The sequence below is a fragment of the Antedon bifida genome, chromosome 10, assembly GCF_963402885.1.
Source record: "Antedon bifida chromosome 10, ecAntBifi1.1, whole genome shotgun sequence".
NCBI classification, from domain to species: domain Eukaryota; kingdom Metazoa; phylum Echinodermata; class Crinoidea; order Comatulida; family Antedonidae; genus Antedon; species Antedon bifida.
In genome coordinates this window covers 20,382,385-20,409,397 of record NC_136235.1, presented here as the reverse complement: position 1 = coordinate 20,409,397, position 27,013 = coordinate 20,382,385, and the positions used below count along the sequence as shown (strand labels likewise).

At 33.0% G+C, this 27,013-nt stretch overlaps 2 protein-coding genes and 1 pseudogene across 4 annotated transcripts; all 3 read left to right on the top strand.

Annotated features, from left to right (window-relative positions):
• The first annotated feature begins 218 nt into the window (after positions 1 to 218).
• On the top strand, positions 219 to 8,142 carry LOC144854525 (uncharacterized; annotated as a pseudogene). The gene is made up of 3 exons (XR_013614624.1): positions 219 to 322; positions 2,916 to 5,031; positions 5,587 to 8,142. The product of XR_013614624.1 is annotated as an uncharacterized LOC144854525 (transcript).
• On the top strand, positions 2,800 to 12,652 carry LOC144853529 (uncharacterized). The gene is made up of 4 exons (XM_078711224.1): positions 2,800 to 2,899; positions 8,144 to 9,623; positions 10,006 to 10,030; positions 10,407 to 12,652. The coding sequence occupies exons 1-4, from the start codon at positions 2,853 to 2,855 to the stop codon at positions 11,795 to 11,797; spliced, it is 2,943 nt and encodes a 980-aa protein (XP_078567350.1). The 5' UTR covers positions 2,800 to 2,852; the 3' UTR covers positions 11,798 to 12,652.
• Positions 12,653 to 14,043: 1,391 nt separating this feature from the next.
• Positions 14,044 to 26,662, top strand: LOC144853553 (xylosyl- and glucuronyltransferase LARGE1-like). 2 transcript variants are annotated; one of them, XM_078711258.1, is made up of 19 exons: positions 14,044 to 14,082; positions 14,594 to 14,714; positions 15,087 to 15,186; positions 15,272 to 15,395; positions 15,614 to 15,785; positions 16,300 to 16,334; positions 17,009 to 17,104; positions 17,640 to 17,801; positions 18,277 to 18,408; positions 18,645 to 18,740; positions 19,444 to 19,638; positions 20,019 to 20,120; positions 21,921 to 22,008; positions 22,314 to 22,441; positions 22,858 to 23,013; positions 23,319 to 23,498; positions 23,970 to 24,094; positions 24,567 to 24,665; positions 24,967 to 26,662. In XM_078711258.1, exons 2-19 carry the CDS (start codon positions 14,609 to 14,611, stop codon positions 25,052 to 25,054), a joined length of 2,184 nt encoding a protein of 727 aa, XP_078567384.1. In that variant the 5' UTR covers positions 14,044 to 14,082; positions 14,594 to 14,608; the 3' UTR covers positions 25,055 to 26,662. The 2 variants fall into 2 exon arrangements, with proteins under 2 accessions (XP_078567384.1, XP_078567383.1); XM_078711257.1 differs by lacking the exon at positions 14,044 to 14,082 and having other exon boundaries at positions 14,592 to 14,714.
• The last annotated feature ends 351 nt before the right edge of the window (positions 26,663 to 27,013 follow it).

Below are 27,013 nucleotides of genomic sequence, written 5' to 3'. Positions count from 1 at the left end.
TTACTCTAGCACCTTCCCCTACTCCTTGGCAGCCCCGTCACCTAGCCTAATGTTAGGTCCCTCACCATCACCACCCTTAAAATTGTCCTATATCCGCCCTTGTAATAATACGCCGAGGTAATTGCTGAAATAATTATTAGGTATGTACTACTATTCGCTTCAGATTAGAAGGCAGTAACGGCGTTCCATACTTTAACCTTCCTTCTCGATCCTCGCGCGCTCGATCATCATCCTATAACGACGCCACGCCACCACCAGACCATAAAAGATCGTCTTCCGGTATCGTTAGTTTGAAGCTTTAACTGTTCTTTAATTGTCAAAAGTAAGATGAAATATTTTTAATTTGTACGTACTACTAGGTCTAGTAGACTATATTATGCCTAGGACTAGTCTAAACTAGGCCCTAGGCTAGGCCTAGTATTACTGTACGTAGTGTAGGCTATCTATTAATTAGTTAGAAGAGGCTAGGGGGTAGTAGGGCCTGTTTACGTGATGTGAGTAAGCCAACAAGAAGTCGTTTCGCCCTTTTTAATACATTGAAATTACAGTATTGTATTTAATAGTCCTAACAATGCTTACATATATAGTACAACTACATCACGGTCACCTTTTCTTTATTTATGTACTACAGAGTAATGCACTTGTCAATTGTATGACCCACTATACGACCCCCGGGAGAGGTGCGTCATGGGTGCGTCATTTACAAATAATTACTGACGCAGGGGTGCGTCAAAAAACCTAGATGGTACGTCACATCAATGAACAAGGTGTGTCAATGTCCGTCACTTTACCACCCACCATATCATAAACAACATGGTCACAGTGCGTCAAAATGGGTGCGTCATGGTCACCTAAATGTAAGTCACCTTTTTGACGCACGGGTGCGTCATGGTATTCAAAAGTATGACGCACATCGGACAAATGACGCACCTCTCCCGGGGGTCGTATAGTGGGTCATACAATTGACAAGTGCATAATGCACTTGTCAATTGTATGACCCACTATACGACCCCCGGGAGAGGTGCGTCATGGGTGCGTCATTTACAAATAATTACTGACGCAGGGGTGCGTCAAAAAACCTAGAAGGTACGTCACATTAATGAACGATGCCGTATCAATGTCCGTCACTTTACCACTAAAAAATATCATAAAAAACATGGTCACAGTGCGTCAAAATGGATGGTCACTTAAAGGTAGGTCACATTCTTGTAGCATGTTGTGCGTCATGATATTCATAAGGTATGACGCACATCGGAAAAATGACGCACTTCTCCCGGGGGTCGTATAGTGGGTCATACAATTGACAAGTGCATAAAGTAAGAATTAAGTACAGTAGAACCTTCATTTTACGTACCCTGATTTTACGTTCCCTTGATTTTACGTACGCTTAAAATGACCGATGACGTCATCATTTTCTTACATTGAGGGCGCAATTTAACAACAACAAAGCACAAAGCCATGGCTGTGTGAGGAACTCATGTGCATTCCCCACAGCAGCGACTGTTTTTATTGATAGAAAATACAAGAACATTGATATTTTATTTATAACACTTTATTTAAACTAAATCGCACAGCCTGCATATACTGTACTTTTCTAGGCCTCACATCTTGCTAGAAGCCTGCTAGCCTGGCCTAGATTAGTCTAGGCCTAGGAATGGCCTAGCTAAGCTAGTGACCACCTGCATGCTGTAGGCAAACACGGCAGCCTTTTTAGCTACGATCTACGTATTTGGGAGGTCAATTTAAGGTCAACCTCGATTTTACGAATCCCTCGTTTTACGTACGCCATTCGGTCCCGTACCGTACATAAAATGGAGGTTCTACTGTATTTATAATATAAATTTAATACATTTATCTTTTTAAAGGCACCATTTATCGTCATGGAATTGCAAAATTCTAGATCACCATCATAATGCTGCTATGCGCATTAAAACACACATGGTGTTATACCAGCAGCAGTGGGCAGAAGTCAAGCGTGCGAACGGTGTCAGTCAGACTAGGCCTAGAAATAAAATTATTTTGTTAATTACTAAACATCATCTAGTTAACCACAGCCTATTTCGAGATAAATATTTATCAGTATACAGTAAATCCTGTCGTAATACATATCTATTCTGCGTTTTAATGTAATAGTCTAGTGCATTGTAGCGAGCATGGTTAGCTGTGCAGGTACTTGACAGTGATATTGTTTATTTGACGAAACTGCGTTGGGAAAATTAGCAGTCTAGAAAGCGTCGGACGCATCCAAAAATTGGACGTATTTAGAACGCATTCTTGATGCATTGAACAAGAACCCTGTGCCAAGAACAATACAGTAAAGACCTTAGCGTGAAAACTTATCTATGTTGGTATCAAATAATTATTTAAAATTTTAATAATCACAACACATAAATCAAACAAAAAGTTTTATCCATGAAATTTTCATCTAATTTTATCCATGAAATTTTCATCTAATTTTAACAGTTCTAGGTAGGCTTCATAAGCGAATAACCGGTTTAGATTGAACTTAGCCAATGACGTCAAAACCGGATCATGAACATTTGAAAGTTTGAAAAAGCTCCCATCCTTGTTGAAAGTTGGTTGATATTCCTTCTTTTTACACTCTTTCCCAAACCAGCGTGTTTCCATCTTAACTTTATCCATGTTGATTGAATGATTCAAATATGAATATGTTAGGATACTTCAGATGAAGAAGGGCTTGGACATCTGTATAAACAAATTCTTTCTTTTTTTTCATTCTTTTCGCTTTGCAGTTATGTGTTGTGATGAAAAGTTAAATAAGTATTTGATGACCAAGTACTTATTGTATTTTTGTATAGAAAATATTAAGCAAAATACACTACCTGTGGTGAATGGACTACAGTACAGCAAATTTGCACAACCATCATTTAAACTTCATGTAATTATTATTTCAGATTATTTATTCTCTGTAACTGATATTGCTTTAACAAAAAACATGAAATACGAATGTGAACATTGTGGAGATAAATTTGAATTAAATGCTTTAAAAGAACATTTAGGAATACATATACAGAGTAAAGAGTTACAATGTCAACACTCACACACAAATTGGTTAGTTGAAGACCAGACAACCTATCAATGCAGATATTGTGCAAAGGAATTCCATTGCAATGACATTCTAAAAGAACATTTAGAAACACAAACTAAAGATGTGCCTGGTGAATACTATGAATGTGGACATTGTGGGAACAAATATAAGCATCCTAGCACTTTGGTAGAACATTTAAGAGTACACACTGGCGAGAGACCATATGAATGTGAACATTGCGGGAAGAAATTTACACAAAATGGGTCTTTAAAAACACATTTGAGAATACACACAGGAGAGACACCATATGGATGTGAACATTGCGGGAAGAAATTTAAGAAAAAAGGGAGTTTGACAGAACATTTGAGAATACACACAGGAGAGACACCATATGAATGTGGACAATGTGGGAAAAAATTTATTCGAAGTGGGTATTTGAAAACACATTTAAGAATACACACAGGAGAGACACCATATGAATGTGAACATTGCGGGAAGAAATTTACACAAAGTGGGTCTTTAAAAAGACATTTGAGAATACACACAGGAGAGACACCATATGAATGTGAACATTGTGGGAAAAAATTTAGAGGAAGGGGGCATTTAAAAAGACATTTGCGAATACACACAGGAGAGACACCATGTGAATGTGAACATTGTGGGAAGAAATTTAAACAAAATGGGTCTTTAAAAACACATTTGAGAATACACACAGGAGAGAGACCATATGAATGTGAACATTGCAGGAAGAAATTTAAGGAAAATAGCACTTTGACGGAACATTTAAGAATACACACAGGAGAGACACCATATGAATGTGAACATTGCGGGAAGAAATTTACACAAAATGGGTCTTTAAAAACACATTTGAGAATACACACAGGAGAGACACCATATGGATGTGTACATTGCGGGAAGAAATTTAAGAAAAAAGGGAGTTTGACAGAACATTTGAGAATACACACAGGAGAGACACCATATGAATGTGGACAATGTGGGAAAAAATTTATTCGAAGTGGGTATTTGAAAACACATTTAAGAATACACACAGGAGAGACACCATATGAATGTGAACATTGCGGGAAGAAATTTACACAAAGTGGGTCTTTCAAAAGACATTTGAGAATACACACAGGGGAGACACCATATGAATGTGAACATTGTGGGAAAAAATTTAGAGGAAGGGGGCATTTAAAAAGACATTTGCAAATACACACAGGAGAGACACCATGTGAATGTGAACATTGTGGGAAGAAATTTAAACAAAATGGGTCTTTAAAAAGACATTTGCGAATACACACAGGAGAGACACCATATGAATGTGAACATTGTGGGAAAAAATTTAGAGGAAGGGGGCATTTAAAAAGACATTTGAGAATACACAAAGGAGAGAAACCATGTGAATGTGAACATTGTGGGAAGAAATTTAAACAAAATTGCCATTTGACAGAACATTTAAGAATACACACAGGAGAGAAACCATATCAATGTGAACATTGCGGGAAACAATTAAAAAAAAGTGGGTATTTGAAAACACATTTGAGAGTACACACAGGAGAGACACCATATGAATGTGAACATTGTGGAAAGAGATTTAAGGAAAATAGCAATTTGACAAAACATTTAAGAATGCACACAGGAGAGACACCATATAAATGTGAACAATGTGGGAAGAAATTTATTCAAAGTGGTGATCTGAAAACACATGTAAGAATACACACAGGAGAGACACCATATGAATGTGAACATTGTGGAAAGAAATTCAAAAGAAGTGGGCATTTGAAAAGACATTTCAGAATACACAAAGGAGAGAAACCATATGAAAATGTGAACATTGTGGGAAGAAATTTAAACAAAATTGCCATTTGACAGAACATTTAAGAATACACACAGGAGAGACACCATATAATTGTGAACATTGTGGGTTAAAATTTAAAGAAAATGACAATTTGACAAAACATTTAAGAATAAAAACAGGAGAGACACCATAATGGGAAATAAAATTTAACTTTAACCATCGTCATTTGAGAAAGTACACACAGTTTACAGTGGCCATGTTGTGGGAAGACATTTTTACAATCATTAAACAATACAACACTTTTGAAAAGAGTGGATAAAAAAAGCACCCATGGTTTGAAAAATCTTTGAAAGTTTGAATAGCCAAAAAATAGACATAGTGTAGTACCAGTGTACAGGTTGTGCAAATAAATAAAAATAATTTGGAATAAAATAAGTTGCTAGAAACTGTTTCATTTGTCATATTTTGTCGTATTCTTTATTAACACACCTGTGTTTGGTGAGGAACAGTATAAGTCGGCCTAAATACAATGTGATTTACTAATTACGTAATAATTATGAATTTATGCGTTCCAAACCAGTGGGCTACATGAAAAGATTTGCTGTAAATAAATCATTGACACTATTATGTGCCTATGGATTTCATATTTTATTTTGTTTTTTCAAAAATTATGTATAAATCTAAACTAAATTATTGTTATTTCAGATTATTGTTTTTGTAATTGACATTGCCTTAACAAACAAAAATGAAATACAAATGTGAACATTGTGGAGAGAAATTTGAATTAAATGCTTTAAAAGAACATTTAGGAATACATATACAGAGTAAAGAGTTACAATGTCAACACTGTGAAGAGACATTTTATGAAGAAGATGATTTTGAGCTGCATTGCCAGACACATACAACGAGTTTAGACCAGACAACCTATCAATGCAGATATTGTGCAAAGGAATTCCATTGCAATGACATTCTGAAAGAACATTTAAAAACACACACTAAAGATGTGCCTGGTGAATATGAATGTGAACATTGTGGGAAGGAATTCAAAAGAAGTTGGCATTTGAAAGGCCATTTGAGAATACACACAGGAGAGAAACCATATGAATGTGAACATTGTGGGAAGAAATTTATTCGAAGTGGGGATTTGAAAAGCCATTTGCGAATACACACAGGAGAGAAACCATATGAATGTGAACATTGTGGGAAGAAATTTATTCGAAGTGGGGATTTGAAAAGCCATTTGCGAATACACACAGGAGAGACACCGTATGAATGTGAACATTGTGGAAAAAATTTTAAAAGAAGTGGGTATTTGAAAACACATTTGAGAATACACACAGGAGAGACACCATATGAATGTGAACATTGCGGGAAGAAATTTAAGAAAACAAGCACTTTAACAGAACATTTAAGAATACACATAGGAGAGACACCATATGAATGTGAACATTGTGAAAAAAAATTTATAAGAAGTTGGAATTTGAAAATCCATTTGAGAATACACAAAGGAGTAAAACCATATGAATGTGAACATTGTGGGAAGAAATTTAAACAAAATTGCCATTTGACAGAACATTTAAGAATACACACAGGAGAGACACCATATGAATGTGAACATTGTGGGAAGAAATTTAAGCAAAAAGGGAGTTTGACGGAACATTTGAGAATACACACAGGAGAGACACCATATGAATGTGAACATTGTGGGAAGAAATTTATTCGAAGTGGGGATTTGAAAAGCCATTTGCGAATACACACAGGAGAGACACCGTATGAATGTGAACATTGTGGGAAGAAATTTAAAGGAAGTGGGGATTTGAAAACACATTTGAGAATACACACAGGAGAGACACCGTATGAATGTGAATATTGTGGGAAGAAATTTATTCAAAGTGGTGATCAGAAAGCACATATAAGAATACACACAGGAGAGACACCGTATGAATGTGAACATTGTGGGAAGAAATTTAAACAAAGTGGGTCTTTAAAAAGACATTTGAGAATACACACAGGAGACACACCATTTGAATGTGAACATTGTGGGAAGAAATTTAAAGGAAGTGGGCATTTGAAAAGCCATTTGCGAATACACACAGGAGAGAGCCCATATGAATGTGAACATTGCGGGAAGAAATTTAAACAAAAAGGGAGTTTGACTGAACATTTGAGAATACACACAGGAGAGACACCATATGAATGTGGACAATGTGGGAAAAAATTTATTCGAAGTGGGTATTTAAAAACACATTTGAGAATACACACAGGAGAGACATCATAGGAATATGAACATTGCGGGAATAAATTTAAACAAAATGGGTCTTTAGAAAGACATTTGAGAATACACACAGGAGAGAAACCATATGAATGTGAACATTGTGTTAACATTGTTAATATTTAAGCAATTTGCTTCTTTGACAGAACATTTGACAATACACACAGGAGAGACACCATACAGTATGAATGTGGGAACAAATTATAAAAAAGTGGCCATTTTTGAAAAGCCATTTGAGAATACACACAGGAGAGAAACCATATGAATGTGAACATTGTGGGTTAAAATTTAAGCAATTTGTTTCTTTGACAGAACATTTGACAATACACACAGGAGAGAGACGATATGAATGTGGGAACAAATTTAAAAGAAGTGGCCATTTTTGAAAATCCATTTGAGAATACACACAGGAGAGACACCATATAAATGTGAACATTGTGGGTTAAAATTTAAGGAAAATGGCAATTTGACAAAACATTTAAGAACACAAACAGGAGAGACACCATAATGGGAAACAAAATTTAACTTTAACAATGATCATTTGAGAAAGTACACACAGAGTTTACAGTGGCCATGTTGTGGGAAGACATTTTTACAATCATTAAGCAATAAAACACTATTTAAAAGAGGGGATATAAAAAAGCATGTATGTTTTGAACAATCTTTAAAAGTTTAAATAGCCAAAAAATAGATATAGTGTAGTGTAGTTACCACTGTACAGGTTGTGTGAATAAACAAAAATAATTTGGAATAAAATAAGTTGCTAGAAACTGTTGGACATTTCATTTGTCATATTTTGTCGTATTCTTTATTAAAACAGTGTTTGGTGAGGAACAGTATAAGCCGGCCTGAATACAATGTTATATACTAATTGTGTAATAATTATGAATTGATGCGTTCCAACCCAGCAGCCTACATGATAAGATACATTACATTTACAGATGCTGTAAATAAAGTCATTGACACTTTATATGATTTTAAAAATTATGTATGAATAAAAACTAAATTATTATTATTATTTCAGATTATTGTTTGTAATTGACTTTGCCTTAACAAAAAAAAACATGAAATACGAATGTGAACATTGTGGAGAGAAATTTGAATTAAATGCTTTAAAAGAACATTTAGGAATACATATACAGAGTAAAGAGTTACAATGTCAACACTGTGAAGAGACATTTTATGAAGAAGATGATTTTGAGCTGCATTGCCAGACACATACAAAGTGTTTAGACCAGACAACCTATCAATGCAGATATTGTGCAAAGGAATTCCATTGCAATGACATTCTGAAAGAGCATTTAAAAACACACTCTAAAGATGTGCCTGGTGAATATGAATGTGAACATTGTGGGAAGAAATTCAAAAGAAGTTGGCATTTGAAAGGCCATTTGAGAATACACACAGGAGTGAAACCATATAAATGTGAACATTGTGGAAAGAAATTTAAGGAAAATTGCGATTTGACAAAACATCTAATAATACATACAGTAGAGAGACCATATGAATGTAAACAATGTGGGAAAAATTTTAAAAGAAGTGGGTATTTGAAAACACATTTGAGAATACACACAGGAGAGACACCATATGAATGTGAACATTGCGGAAAGAAATTTAAGGAAAATAGCAATTTGACAAAACATTTAAGAATACACACAGGAGAGACACCATATGAATGTGAACATTGTGGGAAGAAATTTAAGCAAAAAGGGAGTTTGACAGAACATTTGAGAATACACACGGGAGAGACACCATATGAATGTGGACAATGTGGGAAAAAATTTATTCGAAGTGGGTATTTGAAAACACATTTAAGAAAACACACAGGAGAGACACCATATGAATGTGAACATTGTGGGAAGAAATTTATTCAAAGTGGTGATCTAAAAACACATATAAGAATACACGCACGAGAGACACCATATGAATGTGAACATTGTGGGAAAACATTTAAAGGAAGTGGGAATTTGATAACACATTTGAGAATACACACAGGAGAGAGACCATATGAATGTAAACATTGTGGGATGAAATTTAAGCAAAAAGGCCATTTGACAGAACATTTGAGAATACACACAGGAGAGACACCATATGAATGTGAACAATGTGGGAAAAAATTTAAAAGAAGTGGGCATTTGAAAAGCCATTTGCGAATACACACAGAAGAGATGTCGTATGAATGTGAACATTGTGGCAAAAAATTTAAACAAAACTGGAGTTTGATTGAACATTTGAGAATACACACAGGAGAGAGACCATATGAATGTGAACATTGCGGGAAGAAATTTAAACAAAACTGGAGTTTGATTGAACATTTGAGAATACACACAGGAGAGAGACCATATGAATGTGAACATTGCGGGAAGAAATTTAAACAAAAAGGGAGTTTGACTGAACATTTGAGAATACACACAGGAGAGAGACCATATGAATGTGGACAATGTGGGAAAAAATTTATTCGAAGTGGGTATTTGAAAACACATTTGAGAATACACACAGGAGAGACATCATAGAAATATGAACATTGCGGGAAGAAATTTAAACACAATGTGTCTTTAGAAAGACATTTGAGAATACACACAGGAGAGAGATGATATGAATGTGAACATTGTGGGTTAAAATTTAAGCAATTTGCTTCTTTAACAGAACATTTGAGAATACACGCACGAGAGACACCATATAAATGTGAACATTGTGGATTAAAATTTAAGGAAAATGACAATTTGACAAAACATTTAAGAACACAAACAGGAGAGACACCATAATGGGAAACAAAATTTAACTTTAACAATGATCATTTGAGAAAGTACACACAGTTTACATTGGCCATGTTGTGGGAAGACATTTTTAAAATCATTTATTTAACAATAAAAGACTGTTTAAAAGAGTGTATATACAAAAAGCTCCCATGGTTTGAACAATCTTTAAAAGTTTAAATAGCCAAAAAATAGACATAGTGTAGTACCAGTGTACAGGTTGTGCAAATAAACAAAAATAATTTGGAATAAAATAAGTTGCTAGAAACTGTTTCATTTGTCATATTTTGTCGTATTCTTTATTAACACACCTGTGTTTGGTGAGGAACAGTATAAGCCGGCCTAAATACAATGTGATTTACTAATTACGTAATAATTATGAATTTATGCATTCCAAACCATCGGCCTACATGATAAGATGTGCTGTAAATAAGTCATTGACATTTATATGTGCCGATGGATTTCGTATTTTATTTTTGGTTTTTGAAAATTATGTATGAATGAAACTAAACTAAATTATTATTATTTCAGATTATTGTTTTTGTAATTGGCATTGCCTTAACAAAAAAAAAAACATGAAATACGAATGTGAACATTGTGGAGAGAAATTTGAATTAAATGCTTTAAAAGAACATTTAGGAATACATATACAGAGTAAAGAGTTACAATGTCAACACTGTGAAGAGACATTTTATGAAGAAGATGATTTTGAGCTGCATTGCCAGACACATACAAAGTGTTTAGACCAGACAACCTATCAATGCAGATATTGTGCAAAGGAATTCCATTGCAATGACATTCTAAAAGAGCATTTAAAAACACACACTAAAGATGTGCCTGGTGAACATTGCGGGAAGGACTTCGTGCAAAGTGATCAATTGAAAGTACATTTGCAGAAAAAACCATATGAATGTGAACATTGTGGGAAGAAATTGAACAAAAAAAGCCATTGGATAGAACATTTGAGAATACACACAGGAGAGAAACCATATGAATGTGAATATTGTGGGAAAAAAATTAATCATGAAGGTACTCTAAAAAGGCATTTGAGAATACACATAAGAGACATGCCATATGACTGTGAACATTGTAGGAAGACATTTGTGCAACGTAGCCACTTGACAGAACATCTGAAATTGCACACGAAAGAAAGACCATATGAATGTGAACATTGTAAGTGGAGATTTAAGCAAGTTTCCGATTTAAATAAACATTTGCGAATACACAAAGGAGAGAAACCATATGAATGTCAACATTGTGGGAAAAAATTTACTCAAAGTCATGGTCTGAAAATACATTTAAGAATACACACAGAAGAGAGACCATATGAATGTGAACATTGTGGGAAGAAATTTAAACAAACTAGCACTTTAACAGAACATTTAAGAATACACACAGGCGAGAAACCGTATGAATGTGAACATTGTGGGAAAAAATTTACTCAAAGTAATGGTCTCAAAACACATTTAAAAATACGCACAGGAGAGAGACCATATGAATGTGAACATTGTGAGAAGACATTTATTCATAAAGGGAGTTTGACGAGACATTTGAGAAAACACTTGAAGAAAGCCAAACCATATGAATGTGAATATTGTGGGAAGAAGTTTGTTCAAAGTGTTGCCTTGAAAGTACATTTAAGAAAACACATAAAAGAGAAACCACATGAATGTGAACATTGTGGGAAGAAATTTAGTCATAAAATTACACTGAAAAGACATTTGAGAAAACACAAAAAAGAGAAACCTTATGAATGTGAAAAATGTGGAAAAAAATTTAAACGAAGTCACCATTTTAAAAAACATCAGAGAATACACACAGGAGTCACCTATAAATGTAAACATTGTGGGAAGAAATTTAATCGAAATGGCCGTTTGAAAAGACATTTGAGAAAACATATTCATAAGGAGGCACACGTATGAATGTGACTATATTAAAATACACAATTAGAGACAACTTATTAGTGTATTTGAGTGAGTGAGTGGCCGAGCGGTTAAGACAGTGAAACTGTAATTACGTAGCAATAACATCGGCAAGGGTTCAAGCCTCACTCGCTCCTAGTTCTGGTGGTAGAACAAGTCTTCTCGGATAAGGACTATAACCTGTGGGTCCAGTGTACACATATAGCTCATGTGCACTTTAAAGAACCTAGTACATCTTTTGAGATGAGTAGAGGATTACCCCGGTGTACTAGTTCACACACAGCCACTGTGTCATGGACAGATGAGACAGCCTTAAAGTGGCTACACTGACATGACATGACCCTTTGGGAAGAAGCATGTAGTTGAAAAGTGTAACATCTGAGTCCACAGCGCCATGAGCAATGATCCATTTGTTGGAATTTGGCGCTATGCAAAAACTTTTATATTATTATATTAGGAAGAAATTATAGTTAGGCCAGTTAAAAACATATTTAATAGTAAAATACACACTCTGTCCATCAATGTAAATATTGGCGGAAACCATTAAGAACATTATAAGAAAGACTTATTAGTAAATTATAAGACTTTAAATCCATAGATTTGAATTTGCATTTCTATTAATTTGATCATGTTGTGTAGTGTTGTGTATATTTATTTTATATAAGACACCCTGTAATTGGTGGCGGTATTGCTGTTGGATTGTAATGAAATGAAAATATTAATAATTTATACCTGTACTGCAATATGACAAAGCTCATTGATAGAAGATTAACAGCCAAAGTTTGAAAGTTTATTTCCAAATAATTGAATAGAAAAAACTTGAAAAAGTTTGAATATGTAATAATGGCAAAAATAATTAAAGTAAAATATAATAAAAAGTTTGTTGCTAGCTTATGTTTGTGAAATTGTGTCAATCATGAATAATATTATTCGTAAACGCAACACAGTATGCATTATTTAACACACATATTTAATGGAGTTGTGGCTTGGTGGTTATGATGCTTGGCTACCAATCTAAGGGTCCTGGGTTCAAGTCCTGATTTTTTCTCATGACAATTTTTCAACTCCACTCCCAAAGACTTGTAATAAGACTTTGTTTATGTAGAGTATCTTGTGTATATGCTTGTCGTGTGAACAGGAGAGCCACCTGAGAGAAGGACAGTGATTGAGTTCACTTGTGGTTATCCTTGGCAATTTGCCTAAAATTAAATAAAAAAAAAAAAAAAAAAATACACTCAAAACATGTACTGTTATAAAACAACTTTTTCATTTCCATCTTTTTTTTTTCTTTTTTTTTTACATTTTTATTTTATGTCTTTAGGCAATGTGGCCAAGGATTACCAACAGTAAATTAATCACTGTCCTTATCAGATAGGTGGTAATCCCCCTGATGCAGAGGCTATTTTGTGAACCAGTTCACCGGGGTAACCCCCTACTCTTCTCGAATAATGAACTGGGTTCTTTTAAAAGTGCACACGAGCAATATGCATACACCTACGGTTTATAGTCCTTATCCGAGAAGACTTGTTCCACCACCAGAACTTGGAGCGAGTCGGCCTCGAACCCTTGCCGATGTTGTTGGCCGCTCGGCCATTTGACTCGCTCAACCAATGTCAAATTTTAAAAGGCAGCACTAGAATATTTTATTGTTGGTGTGGTGTATAATAGATATTGTATATAGAGATATGCACAACAAACATTGCATTTTTTACAAAGTCACTTTACCATTAAAGATGTATTGTCCCTCAAAAACATGAAAAACGAAAGTGAATAACTATTTCTTTACATTAAAATGGCACATTCAACAAACAATTTGAAAAAAAAAACAATTGTTAGGGGGACAATATATCTTTAAATATCAGTACAGTATTCTGTTAGGTAGTAATAATAACTGATACATAAATTAACCAATCAAATGACAAGAGGATACACTCAGGTGTGTTATAATTTAACATGATAATGAGTATGCATATTGTTTTTATTTTATATATAATTCTCAAAATGTTTACAGAAATTACCCTAATAGTACTGTATTAGAATTTTGTAAAAAATCAGAATCTACTCAGCGACGAAATTCCACTTTTTTGTTAAATGGGAAGAATATTTCATTCGTTCAATTCTTCCCATACCATTTAATACTAAAAAGCATGCAAAGATAGTAATAGTAAAGATATAAAGTTATGAAAATAAAATAAGCTTGAGGGCTCACTTCATCCATGGAAAAGTCGAGTCACAACAAACCGTACGTACGCGGCACGGCGGTGGTGCATATACACATCTACTAGGTAGGCCTAGGCTAGCTAGCTAGAGGTAGACTAACATTAAATACCGTTTTTTGTTTTTTATATATAGGGGTATCGTCTAAATATCTAAAGCAAGTAGAGAACAATATCTCTTTTTGATATAACACAAACAGGTTCGTTTCCGAAGAATTTAAGTAATATGTTATAGGCTAGGTAGGGGCCTAGTTAGAGGCCTACTATACTATCTAGCCTATATAGGATAGCCTCAGATAGGCTAAAATAAAGTGACTAACACTCGGGCTAGCTAGGCCGGGTCGCTAGGCCGAGCCTCTACTTTATATTATAGCCTAGCTAGGCCTAGAGAGAGTCTAGACCTAGAAGTAGTAGGCTGTAGCATGTTATGTAGGCGGAAGGTAAGCAGTTTACTAATAAATTTGTTTAAATACAAATATTAAATAATGAATAGAATAGGAGGCTATTAGTATTATTAATATTATTTGTTATCATTTAACTTACTGCTGTTAGGCCATTGAACACTTTTTTTCCCTAATAGAATGTTGCAAATGTTATGACCATGACCGCTGTGAAAATTCATTGGAAGAAGGGACTACTGTTGCTTTTTATATCCACATGTCTTATTTGTTTATACTTCAGCAAGACTAACAACAGTCAACGTAAGTTTTAAATTGTGATTACAAATTCACACAGCATCTGTGTAGGATTATCAACATACATACCTTTATTTATTTTATTTTTTATTAAACTGCATCACAATTTACAAACCGGTTAAAACATAATATGTGACAGTAAACAGTTTGGAAGAAGTAATTACACCTCCCAAAAAAAAACCCCCAACAAACAGTATTAACTGCATGGTTTAGAATGGAAAACTTGTTGGCACTTGAACTGTATTAGAAATAGAATGTGTATAAACAGCGACCAGCACAATGCCTAGAAACACATTTACATATTCAATTCATAAATTGATTGTTTGTGGAATTTAATTTTGCATAATTTTTTTATTATTTATATTATTTACATTTCAGACCAAAGAAATGTTGGTCCAATATTGGACAGAAATTTAGATTTGGAGAAGAAAGTGCAAGATTCTGAACATGAGAATCAGTTGCTGAAAACTCAGCTAAGGTATCAATCTCATTGTGTTGTTTATATGTTATATTTAATTTATATTATGTTATATTGCACTTATAATATTTCTATTTTTATACAGAATATCTCAGAGCCAATTACAACATACTTATGAATTGTATGAACAACTCAAAGAAGAACGAAATATATCATCTTCTGTCAACCAATCAGATTGTCGGAGTAAGCTAACAATGCCAAAATGCGAGGTATGATTGGCCAAAGTCTAAAGCTCTGTCTACACTATCAAACTTTATGTGACAAAAAATGTAATGAATTTTCCAAAAGAAGGACTTCTGCTGTATTCATTTTAACTATTAAAAGCAAGCTTGGTTATACTATTCCTGTTATGTGTTTAATATAATATAATAAAGTATAATTCTATTATAATTATTATTATCATTCATTTCATATCTGTTTTTTACAGGTTATTCATATAGCAATAGTATGTGCTGGTCACAATTCAAGTCGTGAAGTTATCACCTTGATTAAATCCATTCTTTTCTATCGTAAAAATCCTCTACACTTTCACTTTATCTCAGATGAAATAGCTCAACTAACTCTTAGCACTTTGTTCAAAACATGGGATCTTCCAGGACGTAAGTATATTGTATTTAAAGATGTATTGTCCCTCAAAAAATGAAAAAAATAAAGGTGAATAAAATCAAATTTTTAATAGGCCATTTTGTAGTTTTAATAAGGTTAAAAAAATAATGATTTCGCTTATGAAAAAAAACAAGATAAACAGCTAAATTTAATCAAACCAAAATTGACTATTTTTCTTTAAGTTTAAATAGGTAAATAACTATAATATGTGATGTCTTGTGTCTCTATTTCTGTCTGTTATTTGTAATACTCATATATTTTTTTTGTACATTTGTACTGTCCTTGTTTTGAGATGAATGAATAAAATAAAAAAGAAAATTCTTTAAAATTATTTTCATTATTAGAAATAAAAACAAATTCAAATGTGCACTCATAAGCTGCTACCTACAGTACTTATAGTCATGACTGTGAAATGGATAATTGAGCCATACTGGTATAGCAAGGATATCAATTTTGAAAAGCTTTGAATTATTGATTTTAATCATATTATTGTTTGTTTTCTTTTAGTTGAAGTTAGTTTTTATTTAGCAGAAACGTACAAGGTAAGTGAATTTATTTATTTCATTTTCTTTCAATAAGGTAGCCCTGTCAGTAATAATATAAAACTGCTCTTCTAAAGAACTTTGGACAATCAAGGTATTCTTTGGACATGCGTTAATAAAGTTCATCATTTTGTCTGTATGTTTCAATCAAGTCAGAATACATGCAAATGTATGATACATTAAACCATAAATAAGTAAGTAAGTAATAGTTATTGCTTTCCAAGAACAGTACAATTTATAAAACAGCATAATATATAAAATGAAAATAAATACATAGAATAATACAAACATTAAAATTGAGAAATTAAACATTGAAAGCAGAGGATAACACTTTAGGCCCAAAGGCTTGTTTACAAAGGGGTCGCCAACAAAATACATTGATACAATGATAATACAAAAATATAGATCTTTTATTATTTATCTTATATTACAAATATAAACATTTTAATAACAAATTCAGCTTATGCTAATTTCTGGCAATCATTATCATAAAAATATATACAGTACTATTAAAAATTATTCAGAAATTCAATTTAGTTTGTGACATTTCTTAAAGAATGGATCCTTTTGTAGCTAGAGGAATACGTTTATACTTGCTGTATGCTGGCCATCAGATGTTTGAGGAGCATGTTATGAAAATGAAGTTATTTTAATATTTTTCTTTCTTTTTGCAGAGTGATGTTTCTTGGATTCCAAACAAACATTATTCTGGAATATTTGGATTAATGAAATTAGTATTTATGAAAATATTACCAAAAGATTTAGAAAAGGTAACTTTAAGAAGAGCGGATTCAGGAGTGGGGGCGTAAAAGGGGACCTTGTTTTTACCAAGATCATGGGATTTTAAAGAGTTCATATAAATTCTAGGAACAAAAATATTGCATTACTGTGTATTTTCATTCTATGGAATTCTTTTCTTCCTTTTCTGTGTTAGGACATATTTTATTTATAAATACAGTAAAACTTCAACAATAATACGTTTCAGCTGAACCTCTTGTAAGGAACCAGTGGCGTAACACAGATACCTAAGGCCCCTGGTTTAGGAACCCTATGTGGCCCTCCAAAGCTGGAGGCCTCAGGTGTTTTTAGCTTTTTCGACATACTTTAATGCCTGATTTTTCCTTTAGGCGCTGCTCAGGGTCTCCATAAGCTCAGGGGCTCCATAAGCTCAGGGGCTCCATAAGCTCAGGGGCTCCATAAGCTCAGGGGCTCCATAAGCTCAGGGGCTCCATAAGCTCAAAGAAGTTACGCCACTGGAACCAACTCCCGTTTCTGATCCCTGATGGTTTCCACTTCCTCTTTCAGGTAATAGTGTTGGACACAGACATAACATTTGCAAGAGATATAGCCGAGTTGTGGCAGTTGTTCCGTCATTTGACAAGTCCTAAACTGTTTGGACTTGTTGAGAACCAGAGTGATTGGTATCTAGGTACCATCTGGAAGAAACATAACCCCTGGCCAGCGCTGGTAAGATATAAGCAATCGTGTGTACAAGTGAAATAACGAGCAATAAATATCAAGTCTATACCACACAAGGCATTATTGAAATGTCCAATTGAATATTGTTGACTGCACAGTACTCGTTCATAGAAATATTATGTAGTGTAGAACCTACATTTTAAGTACAGCACGGGACCGAGAGATGTACGTAAAAAATAGGATTTTAAACTTAAGTTACATAAATTACTAAAAAAAAACATGTGACATCATGACGTAAAATCCAGGGTACATAAAACGAAGGTTCTACTGTGTTGGTTTTGGCCAATAACAATCATCTTGGAAAAAAGGGTGCGCAAATATTTTGGGCACCAGTAACATCAGGCATGAAATAACCTATGTAGCAGTATTTATTCATAGGTCATCATGTACTACTGATGTCAGATGTTCTATAATGTTTATTCTCCTAATGTATTAAATTGCTATGATGATGTCTTTTTTACAGGGTAGGGGTTATAACACTGGTTTGATTCTGTTGGCCCTTGACAGGCTCAGACAAATTGATTGGATGAAAATGTGGAGGTTGATTGCTGAGAAAGAACTCATGAGTTTATTATCCACATCACTAGCAGATCAGGTATATCATCTTTTTTTTTCACAATGATGTTACAGTATTATATAATGTATGCCATTGGTTTTTTTACACAATTAGGCCTAAAAAATATCCAAGCATAGCATCAATTAGAAAATAATTTCCATCCAGATTTGCATATGGTTCAAGGTGTCTAGAATATATTTTATTTTGAAATATGGGACGAGTGCACTTATTAGTGACCACAGAGATCATTGACATTGTACTTTTTTTTTCTTTAGGATATATTCAATGCTGTTATTAAGAATCATCCTCACATAGTGTACAACCTACCTTGTTCATGGAATGTACAGTTAAGTGAACATACTCGGAGTGAGGTAACTATCATATTAATTTATTTATTAATTAACTTTAAATTTAATCAATTTTAAATTTTCATTTATAAATTTTAAATTTCCAATTTAAAAAAAAAATTATTTTAATGTGCTAAATTGCTCACTTCCATGTAATGTAACTTTAATTGCAGAGTATCATGAATTAATGTATGTATGTTTTATCTAGAATAACATTTTCTTAAATCTTGAATCCATAAAATGTTAACTTTAATGCCTGTACTATCCAATTCAATGTAATTGGCTTAATTCACTAATGTATTATACTTCATGATGATGTCAATTTGTTGAATCATATCATAACATAATTTCTCTTTATTCATCTCATAAACAAACAAAAACACAAAACAAACCAGGAGTAAGACATATTTTTAAAGATGATAGGGGCCTCCAGAAACCCAAGGGGCCTCCAGAACCCTAAGGGTTTGTAATAGGAGGCCCAATACAAACAAGTTAATAAATTAAGATACCATAAAAAGAATAAATAAATAGACGAATAGACCATGACAGGATTAATAGGGGACGCGCATTGTTAAAGAATACCATTGACAGGACAACCAGATACCAGATGAGATTCAAAACAGAAGCAGAAAGGTTAAATAAAACACACATACATAAAATTGACATTTGACCACGCTGCTTAGTATAAATTAATAAAATCCTGTGTAAAATTCTGTTGTTTCTTTAGCTATGCTACACTGAACTCAGTGACATTCAAGCCATCCACTGGAACTCACCATTAAAGTTGCAGGTGAAGAACAAACACATTGATTTCTTTCGCAACCTTTACCTAAGTTTTCTGGAATATGACGGCAATTTACTACGAAGAGAATTATTTAGCTGTGAACATCTAAACAGCAACATATCAACACAAGAAACTAAGGTAATAAAACAAGCTATGTAGAAATGAAATTATGTTTTTATGTCAATGTCATATATTTTTGTGTATCTGACCTTACCAAGATATAGTTCCATGAATGCTACGATTTTATAAACGATTTAAACTAGTTTGACAAAAAAAGTGTGATGTGCCCAAATATGGTAGTAATATGACATTATTATCTCCATATATGGGCACATCACATTTTTTTGACACATAAAGTTTGATAGTGTATACAGAGCCTTAGACTACCTTGATGTGCTCTTTGATTTATTGATGGGCAATGGCAACGGCAACCAAGAATGGCTACAGCCCACTGACCCTTGACCCTTGTTGACCATCATTCATTTATGCTTTTATCATGTGTTGTTTGTATCTGATAGCCACCTGACCTAGACGAGTCTGATGAGTGCTATGATTTTAGAAGAGAAAGAATACTGATGCATAGGACACATCTATATTATCTAGATTATGAATACACACCAGTAAGTTACTTAAGAATACTGATGCACAGGACACATCTATATTATCTAGATTATGAGTACACACCAGTAAGTTACTTAAGAATACTGATGCATAGGACACATCTATATTATCTAGATTATGAGTACACACCAGTAAGTTACTTAAGAACACTGATGCATAGGACACATCTATATTATCTAGATTATGAGTACACACCAGTAAGTTACTTAAGAATACTGATGCATAGGACACATCTATATTATCTAGATTATGAGTACACACCAGTAAGTTACTTAAGAATACTGATGCATAGGACACATCTATATTATCTAGATTATGAGTACACACCAGTAAGTTACTTAAGAATACTGATGCACAGGACACATCTATATTATCTAGATTATGAGTACACACCAGTAAGTTACTTAAGAATACTGATGCACAGGACACATCTATATTATCTAGATTATGAGTACACACCAGTAAGTTACTTAAGAATACTGATGCACAGGACACATCTATATTATCTAGATTATGAGTACACACCAGTAAGTTACTTAAGAATACTGATGCATAGGACACATCTATATTATCTAGATTATGAGTACACACCAGTAAGTTACTTAAGAATACTGATGCATAGGAGACATCTATATTATCTAGATTATGAGTACACACCAGTAAGTTACTTAAGAATACTGATGCACAGGACACATCTATATTATCTAGATTATGAGTACACACCAGTAAGTTACTTAAGAACACTGATGCATAGGACACATCTATATTATCTAGATTATGAGTACACACCAGTAAGTTACTTAAGAATACTGATGCACAGGACACATCTATATTATCTAGATTATGAGTACACACCAGTAAGTTACTTAAGAATACTGATGCACAGGACACATCTATATTATCTAGATTATGAGTACACACCAGTAAGTTACTTAAGAATACTGATGCACAGGACACATCTATATTATCTAGATTATGAGTACACACCAGTAAGTTACTTAAGAATACTGATGCATAGGAGACATCTATATTATCTAGATTATGAGTACACACCAGTAAGTTACTTAAGAATACTGATGCACAGGACACATCTATATTATCTAGATTATGAGTACACACCAGTAAGTTACTTAAGAATACTGATGCACAGGACACATCTATATTATCTAGATTATGAGTACACACCAGTAAGTTACTTAAGAATACTGATGCATAGGACACATCTATATTATCTAGATTATGAGTACACACCAGTAAGTTACTTAAGAATACTGATGCACAGGACACATCTATATTATCTAGATTATGAGTACACACCAGTAAGTTACTTAAGAATACTGATGCACAGGACACATCTATATTATCTAGATTATGAGTACACACCAGTAAGTTACTTAAGAATACTGATGCATAGGAGACATCTATATTATCTAGATTATGAGTACACACCAGTAAGTTACTTAAGAATACTGATGCATAGGAGACATCTATATTATCTAGATTATGAGTACACACCAGTAAGTTACTTAAGAATACTGATGCATAGGAGACATCTATATTATCTAGATTATGAGTACACACCAGTAAGTTACTTAAGAATACTGATGCACAGGACACATCTATATTGTGATGTGCCCAAATATGGTAGTGATATGACATCATCATGTCCATATATGGACACATCACATTTGTTTTGTCATATCAAGTTTGATAGTGTAGACAGGGCCTAGAACTTTCAGTGTAGATTTGATTGTAAATAAAGCCTTTGACGAGGTATGCATGCTATGTTTTTTTTTCAGAAACCAGATGGCAATGATGTGACGTTAGTAGCTCAGCTTTCAATGGATAGATTGCAAATGCTAGAAGCTCTCTGTAAACATTGGGATGGTAGGTCTACTTCTACTACTTAGGTGCAAATATATACTTTGTTGAAATATAATTTAAGGTACTGATTATTAATACAATCATAGCTATTGTAAAATTAAAACTATTTATTGTTTTATTTATTTTTTGTAAACACTAATTTAGTCTTAATAACAACATTATTTTATGCTGGAAAAGGCCATTGCTCTGTAAACACACACTACAGCCAATGTCAATAAACATCATGAATATTGAAATTAAGACCAATATAGCGAAATATCATTAATCAAACTGATTCACAATTCATATTAAATTTTTTTTTTTTTTTACAGGACCAATGAGTCTTGCAGTTTACATGTCAGACGCTGATGCTCAACAGTTTTTAATTTATGTACAAACATCGGAAATATTAAGAAGTAGAAAGGACGTTAGTTATCATGTTGTTTATAAAGATGGGGTAGGTTGCTTGAATTTATTTATCTGTTATAATTAATGCTACAAGTTCTCTCATGTACAAACATCCGAAATATTAAAAAGTAGAAAAGAGTTAGTGTTTATGAGATTATCCTTGACTCTTTTAAATTATATTTTGTCCTTTTATGCTGTTTTAATGTATGTTTCACTTTCTTTACAAAATACTATAAAAGTAGAATTATTCTCAAAGAAAGGGACTTTTACACTTTTTTACATTAGCCTTTTATTGTATGTTTTTCTTTTGATAGCAACTTTAAATGCAAATATCTTTGCCTTTTTTTTTAAAAGCCCTTGGGTTTTGGAAATTTCTGCTTTTTATAGTATAAGTTCAAATTATAAAATAATTAAAAAACGACCATTTTTCACTTTCATGTGCATTATTGCTGTCTGTTTCTATAGCAATTTTACCCTGTTAATCACCTACGCAACACAGCTTTAAACGAGGTCAAGACGCCGTATGTGTTCCTGGCTGACATAGACTTTCTACCAATGTATGGATTATATAACTATCTTAGAAAGATGATCAGTACATTGGATGTAGCCAATACTAATAAGGTACTGTATTAACACGGTATTATACATAAATTATTTAGGGCTTTAAGTATGCACTATAGAAAGCTCTGTCTACACTATCAAACACATCACATTTGTTTTCACATAAAGTTTGATAGACAGAGCTTTAAGAGTGTCTTTATACTATCTAAGTTTAATATTCTCTTTTTTGTTTTGTTCTATGATTGTACTTTTAAAACTAGTAGTGTAGACAGAGCTTAAGGCTGGTCATTTTATGCTCAATTAAACTCCTGAATTAAAGAAAATGTAAATGAGTACTAATTGTGACAAAATAAATTGTTTTACAGGCTTTGGTTGTTCCTGCTTTTGAAACTCTTCACTACAGAATCAATTTTCCAAAATCCAAAACTGATTTATTACACATGTTGGACATGGGTTCATTGTTTACCTTTCGTTATCACGTGTGGCAGAAGGGTCACGCTCCGACAAACTTTCCAAAATGGAGGATATCAACAATGCCATATAAGGTAAACATATCCTTTTTTCATTTCATAACATTTATTTACAAACTCTGGCAAAAAAAATGCATAAATATAATGATAATAGGTCAGAGAATGAAGGAGATGCCCGGAAGGATGAAGATAAACATCTTGTGGTGGGCAAGCCTTAATAAATAAATAAATAAATTCTGTAATGGAATAGTGTACGTCTTCTTCCTACAGTGAAAGACTCCACTACTTATACTAGTATGTCTTTTTTTCCATTATGACAAATTACTAGTTAGGTGTACTAGTTCACACACAGCCACTGTCACAAACTCATCATAGTACTATACATTGGGCCCTCATTTGACTGAAGAGAGGCTACAAATTATAAAGAAGAAATAATAATAAGAAATTGACAATTTCTTTTATTTTCTTTGTACATAAAAAAAATGACTAATTATACAGTAATTGTCTTATCTATGCTCAGATTTGTTCATTTTTTTCCTTTTTTAGATACAATGGGATACTGATTTTGAACCATATATTGTTATTAAGAAAGACTGCCCTCAATATGATAAACGGTTCGTTGGCTTTGGATGGAACAAGGTTGCACAGATTATGGAAATTGACGCCCAGGGGTAAGTTGTACTTGTTTAGTAGATGCTGCATCACAAAACACATAAATAAATAATAACAACAATTGGCTCATACAACATTCTATAAAACAGACTTTAACATGATTAATAGCTTTAAATATCGAAATCAGCAATACACACACATATCAATTATTATACAATAGTGAACGTTTTTGAGTGCAATAGTACAAATAATTTCATGAGATGAAAATAGTTAGAAGTTGTCATCTTTCAGTGCGGCTCCCTTTTTTATGTATCACTGAAAGGAATAAATCAACTAAAAATTATTTTTTCCATTGCACTCTCGATAACATAATGAATAGTTCAATAGAATATCTATTGAATATCATGTGACACAATTCTGCAATCAAATGACCAAATCATGCCTTCATGGATTGTTGTACATACAGTATATGATTTGATACAGCTGTATTGTTGTACCATAATGTATATAGATTCCCTATTATTGTTTTAGGTATGAATTTGTAGTGCTTCCAAACGCATTCATTATCCACATGCCGCATACCCCAAGTTTTGATATTGCAAAATTTAGATCAAGCTCAACATACAGAAAGTAAGTTCAATGTTTATTATATTTAAAGCCACTGGACATCATTTTCTGGGTCACAGTGTCTGGTTTTGTCAAAAAGGTTATATCATTAACTAGAGAGTGAACTAAGGTGAAAGTGAAGTGATCCTAACAGGGCAAGGACTTAAAATGATCACTTATATATCTGTTAAAAATAATAAATAGTATTTTATATAAAAGTAATAATCTAAAGTAGAAGAACCACATTAATGAGAATATATGTTTTTTAAATTGGCATTGATAAATTACAGTATTTTAAATATATTTTATTTTTCATTTGATACAGATGTTTGAAAATATTAAAAGATGAATTCAGAAAAGATCTGTCCAAAAAATACGGTTTTGGTGCTCTCAAATATGTTGCCACAGAATGAAGAAATCTGCCATCTATTTATTTTATAGTATTTATTGAAGTGTAAAAGTTGAGATGAAAGGTTTATAATGCAAGCAAGAATTTAGATCATTACCATATATCCTCTAGTATAATCCCCCCCCCCCCCAGAAGACAAAATTAAGCTGATGGGGCTATACCCTGAGAATGTCTGGTTCAGGACAAATGAAAATGATTGGTAAGCATTTCTTGTAAAAACTCATCTGAACTGGCTAGAGAGGCCTACATCCAGACCAAAAGTCAATAGTGGGACTATACCAGGGGATTTGTGTGTTTGTGAAATCAGACATAAAGTAGGTGGTGGGATTAGACCCGAAGTGAGATTATACCAGAGAATATACGGTAATTGAAAAACTATGGAACATCTATAGCTTCGATGTTCAAATGCTGTCTTAATGTTTTGACATAACTTGGGCTTAATTCAAATCCGGTTGGTGGGCTTTCAGGATGGTAGATGGACTTGAATAAGTACAAGCCCAATATACAATGTTTGTATAAGGACTCTGTTTGGTCAATTTAATGTTTGTTTTTTTTTACCATACCAAAACAAAAGCTTGCTATAAGGTCTTTCACACCTGCTTCGGCTCCGGCAAACAAAATCAAATCTCAATGTTCTGTTTTCACGACGCGCATCGATTGAAAACATTATTAGAAAGATCAAAGTTTACAAATCAAAGGTTTTTCTGTAAATCGTGTAATCATTTCTAATGTTTTATTGTCAAAAAAATTGGTCTTTCAGCAAACAAATGATTGCAAAGATTTAAATTATTTTATTTTGTTTATGATTTATGATATGGTTTGATTTCTTTTGTAAGCACAAAATGTGTATTGATGTATTTTATTAAAGAAATAATACAGAAATGTTACTAAATTTGATAATAAAATAAATTTATTGTTAAATTAAGATAAGGGGTCATTAATATAAGATTTGATTGACAAATTCACTCTTTCCTGTGTACAATTTATGCCAGATTCCAACAAAATCATGTATGTGTTTAAAAGTTTTTAGATTTTGCCATTTTATATACAATTCATTATTTTTATAATCATCAAATGTTATTGAACAACACTATATATATAGTCTTCCTGATTCCTTCCCCATTAATCAATCCTTTGATCTCTTCCTCTTAATACATGCATTTTGTAATTTTTAAATGGTACACATTTCACAAAGTTAGGTACATTTGTTTTCTTGCTAAGTTATTTGTGCATAATGATCAATATGATATAATTTATATATATTTTAAAATTTGAAATATTACATAAAATATGAACTTTAAAAAAAAAAAGTAATTTTATTTTTTCTGTACAATTATGACAATTGTTACCATTAACCTGTTTTTAGTAAATTAAAATCTTGAAATTTATATATGTTTTCAGTTGTAATAATATTTATTTGGCATATCAAGCACAATCTTGCCAGAAGACAGCATTAGGTATAGGCAGATATAGCAGTCTTGCTGTACGCAGATGTAGGGTGGTGCTTTTTGTTATAGCTATATTCTTTAAAATGTACATCTAGGCCCCGATTATAGGTGTCTCACCATAAATAAGTTACCCCTCTCCATTTAAAGCTCTGTTTACACTGTCACTAGTTTGACAAAAAAAGTGTGATGTGCCCAAATATGGTAGTGATATGACATCATCATGTCCATGTCACATAAAGTTTGATAGTGAAGACATTATATTGTAGCTTGTTTCAGTGTGTACTTATCAACACCAGCTTGTTGTTGGCTATGTACCTTTTTACTACCTCTTTCCCTTTAGTCATCACATAAGTTAGATTGATTAAATAAATTGTAATTATGAAGTGTTTTAACTTGTAAATGTAATATTTTATATTTGATCAAATAAATCAATTGCTAAAAGTTTGTGTACTGCAATACTAATTTGTGTAAGCACTGAGAAGTGGTGTTGAAAACACTGATTTAAAAGGCAAAAC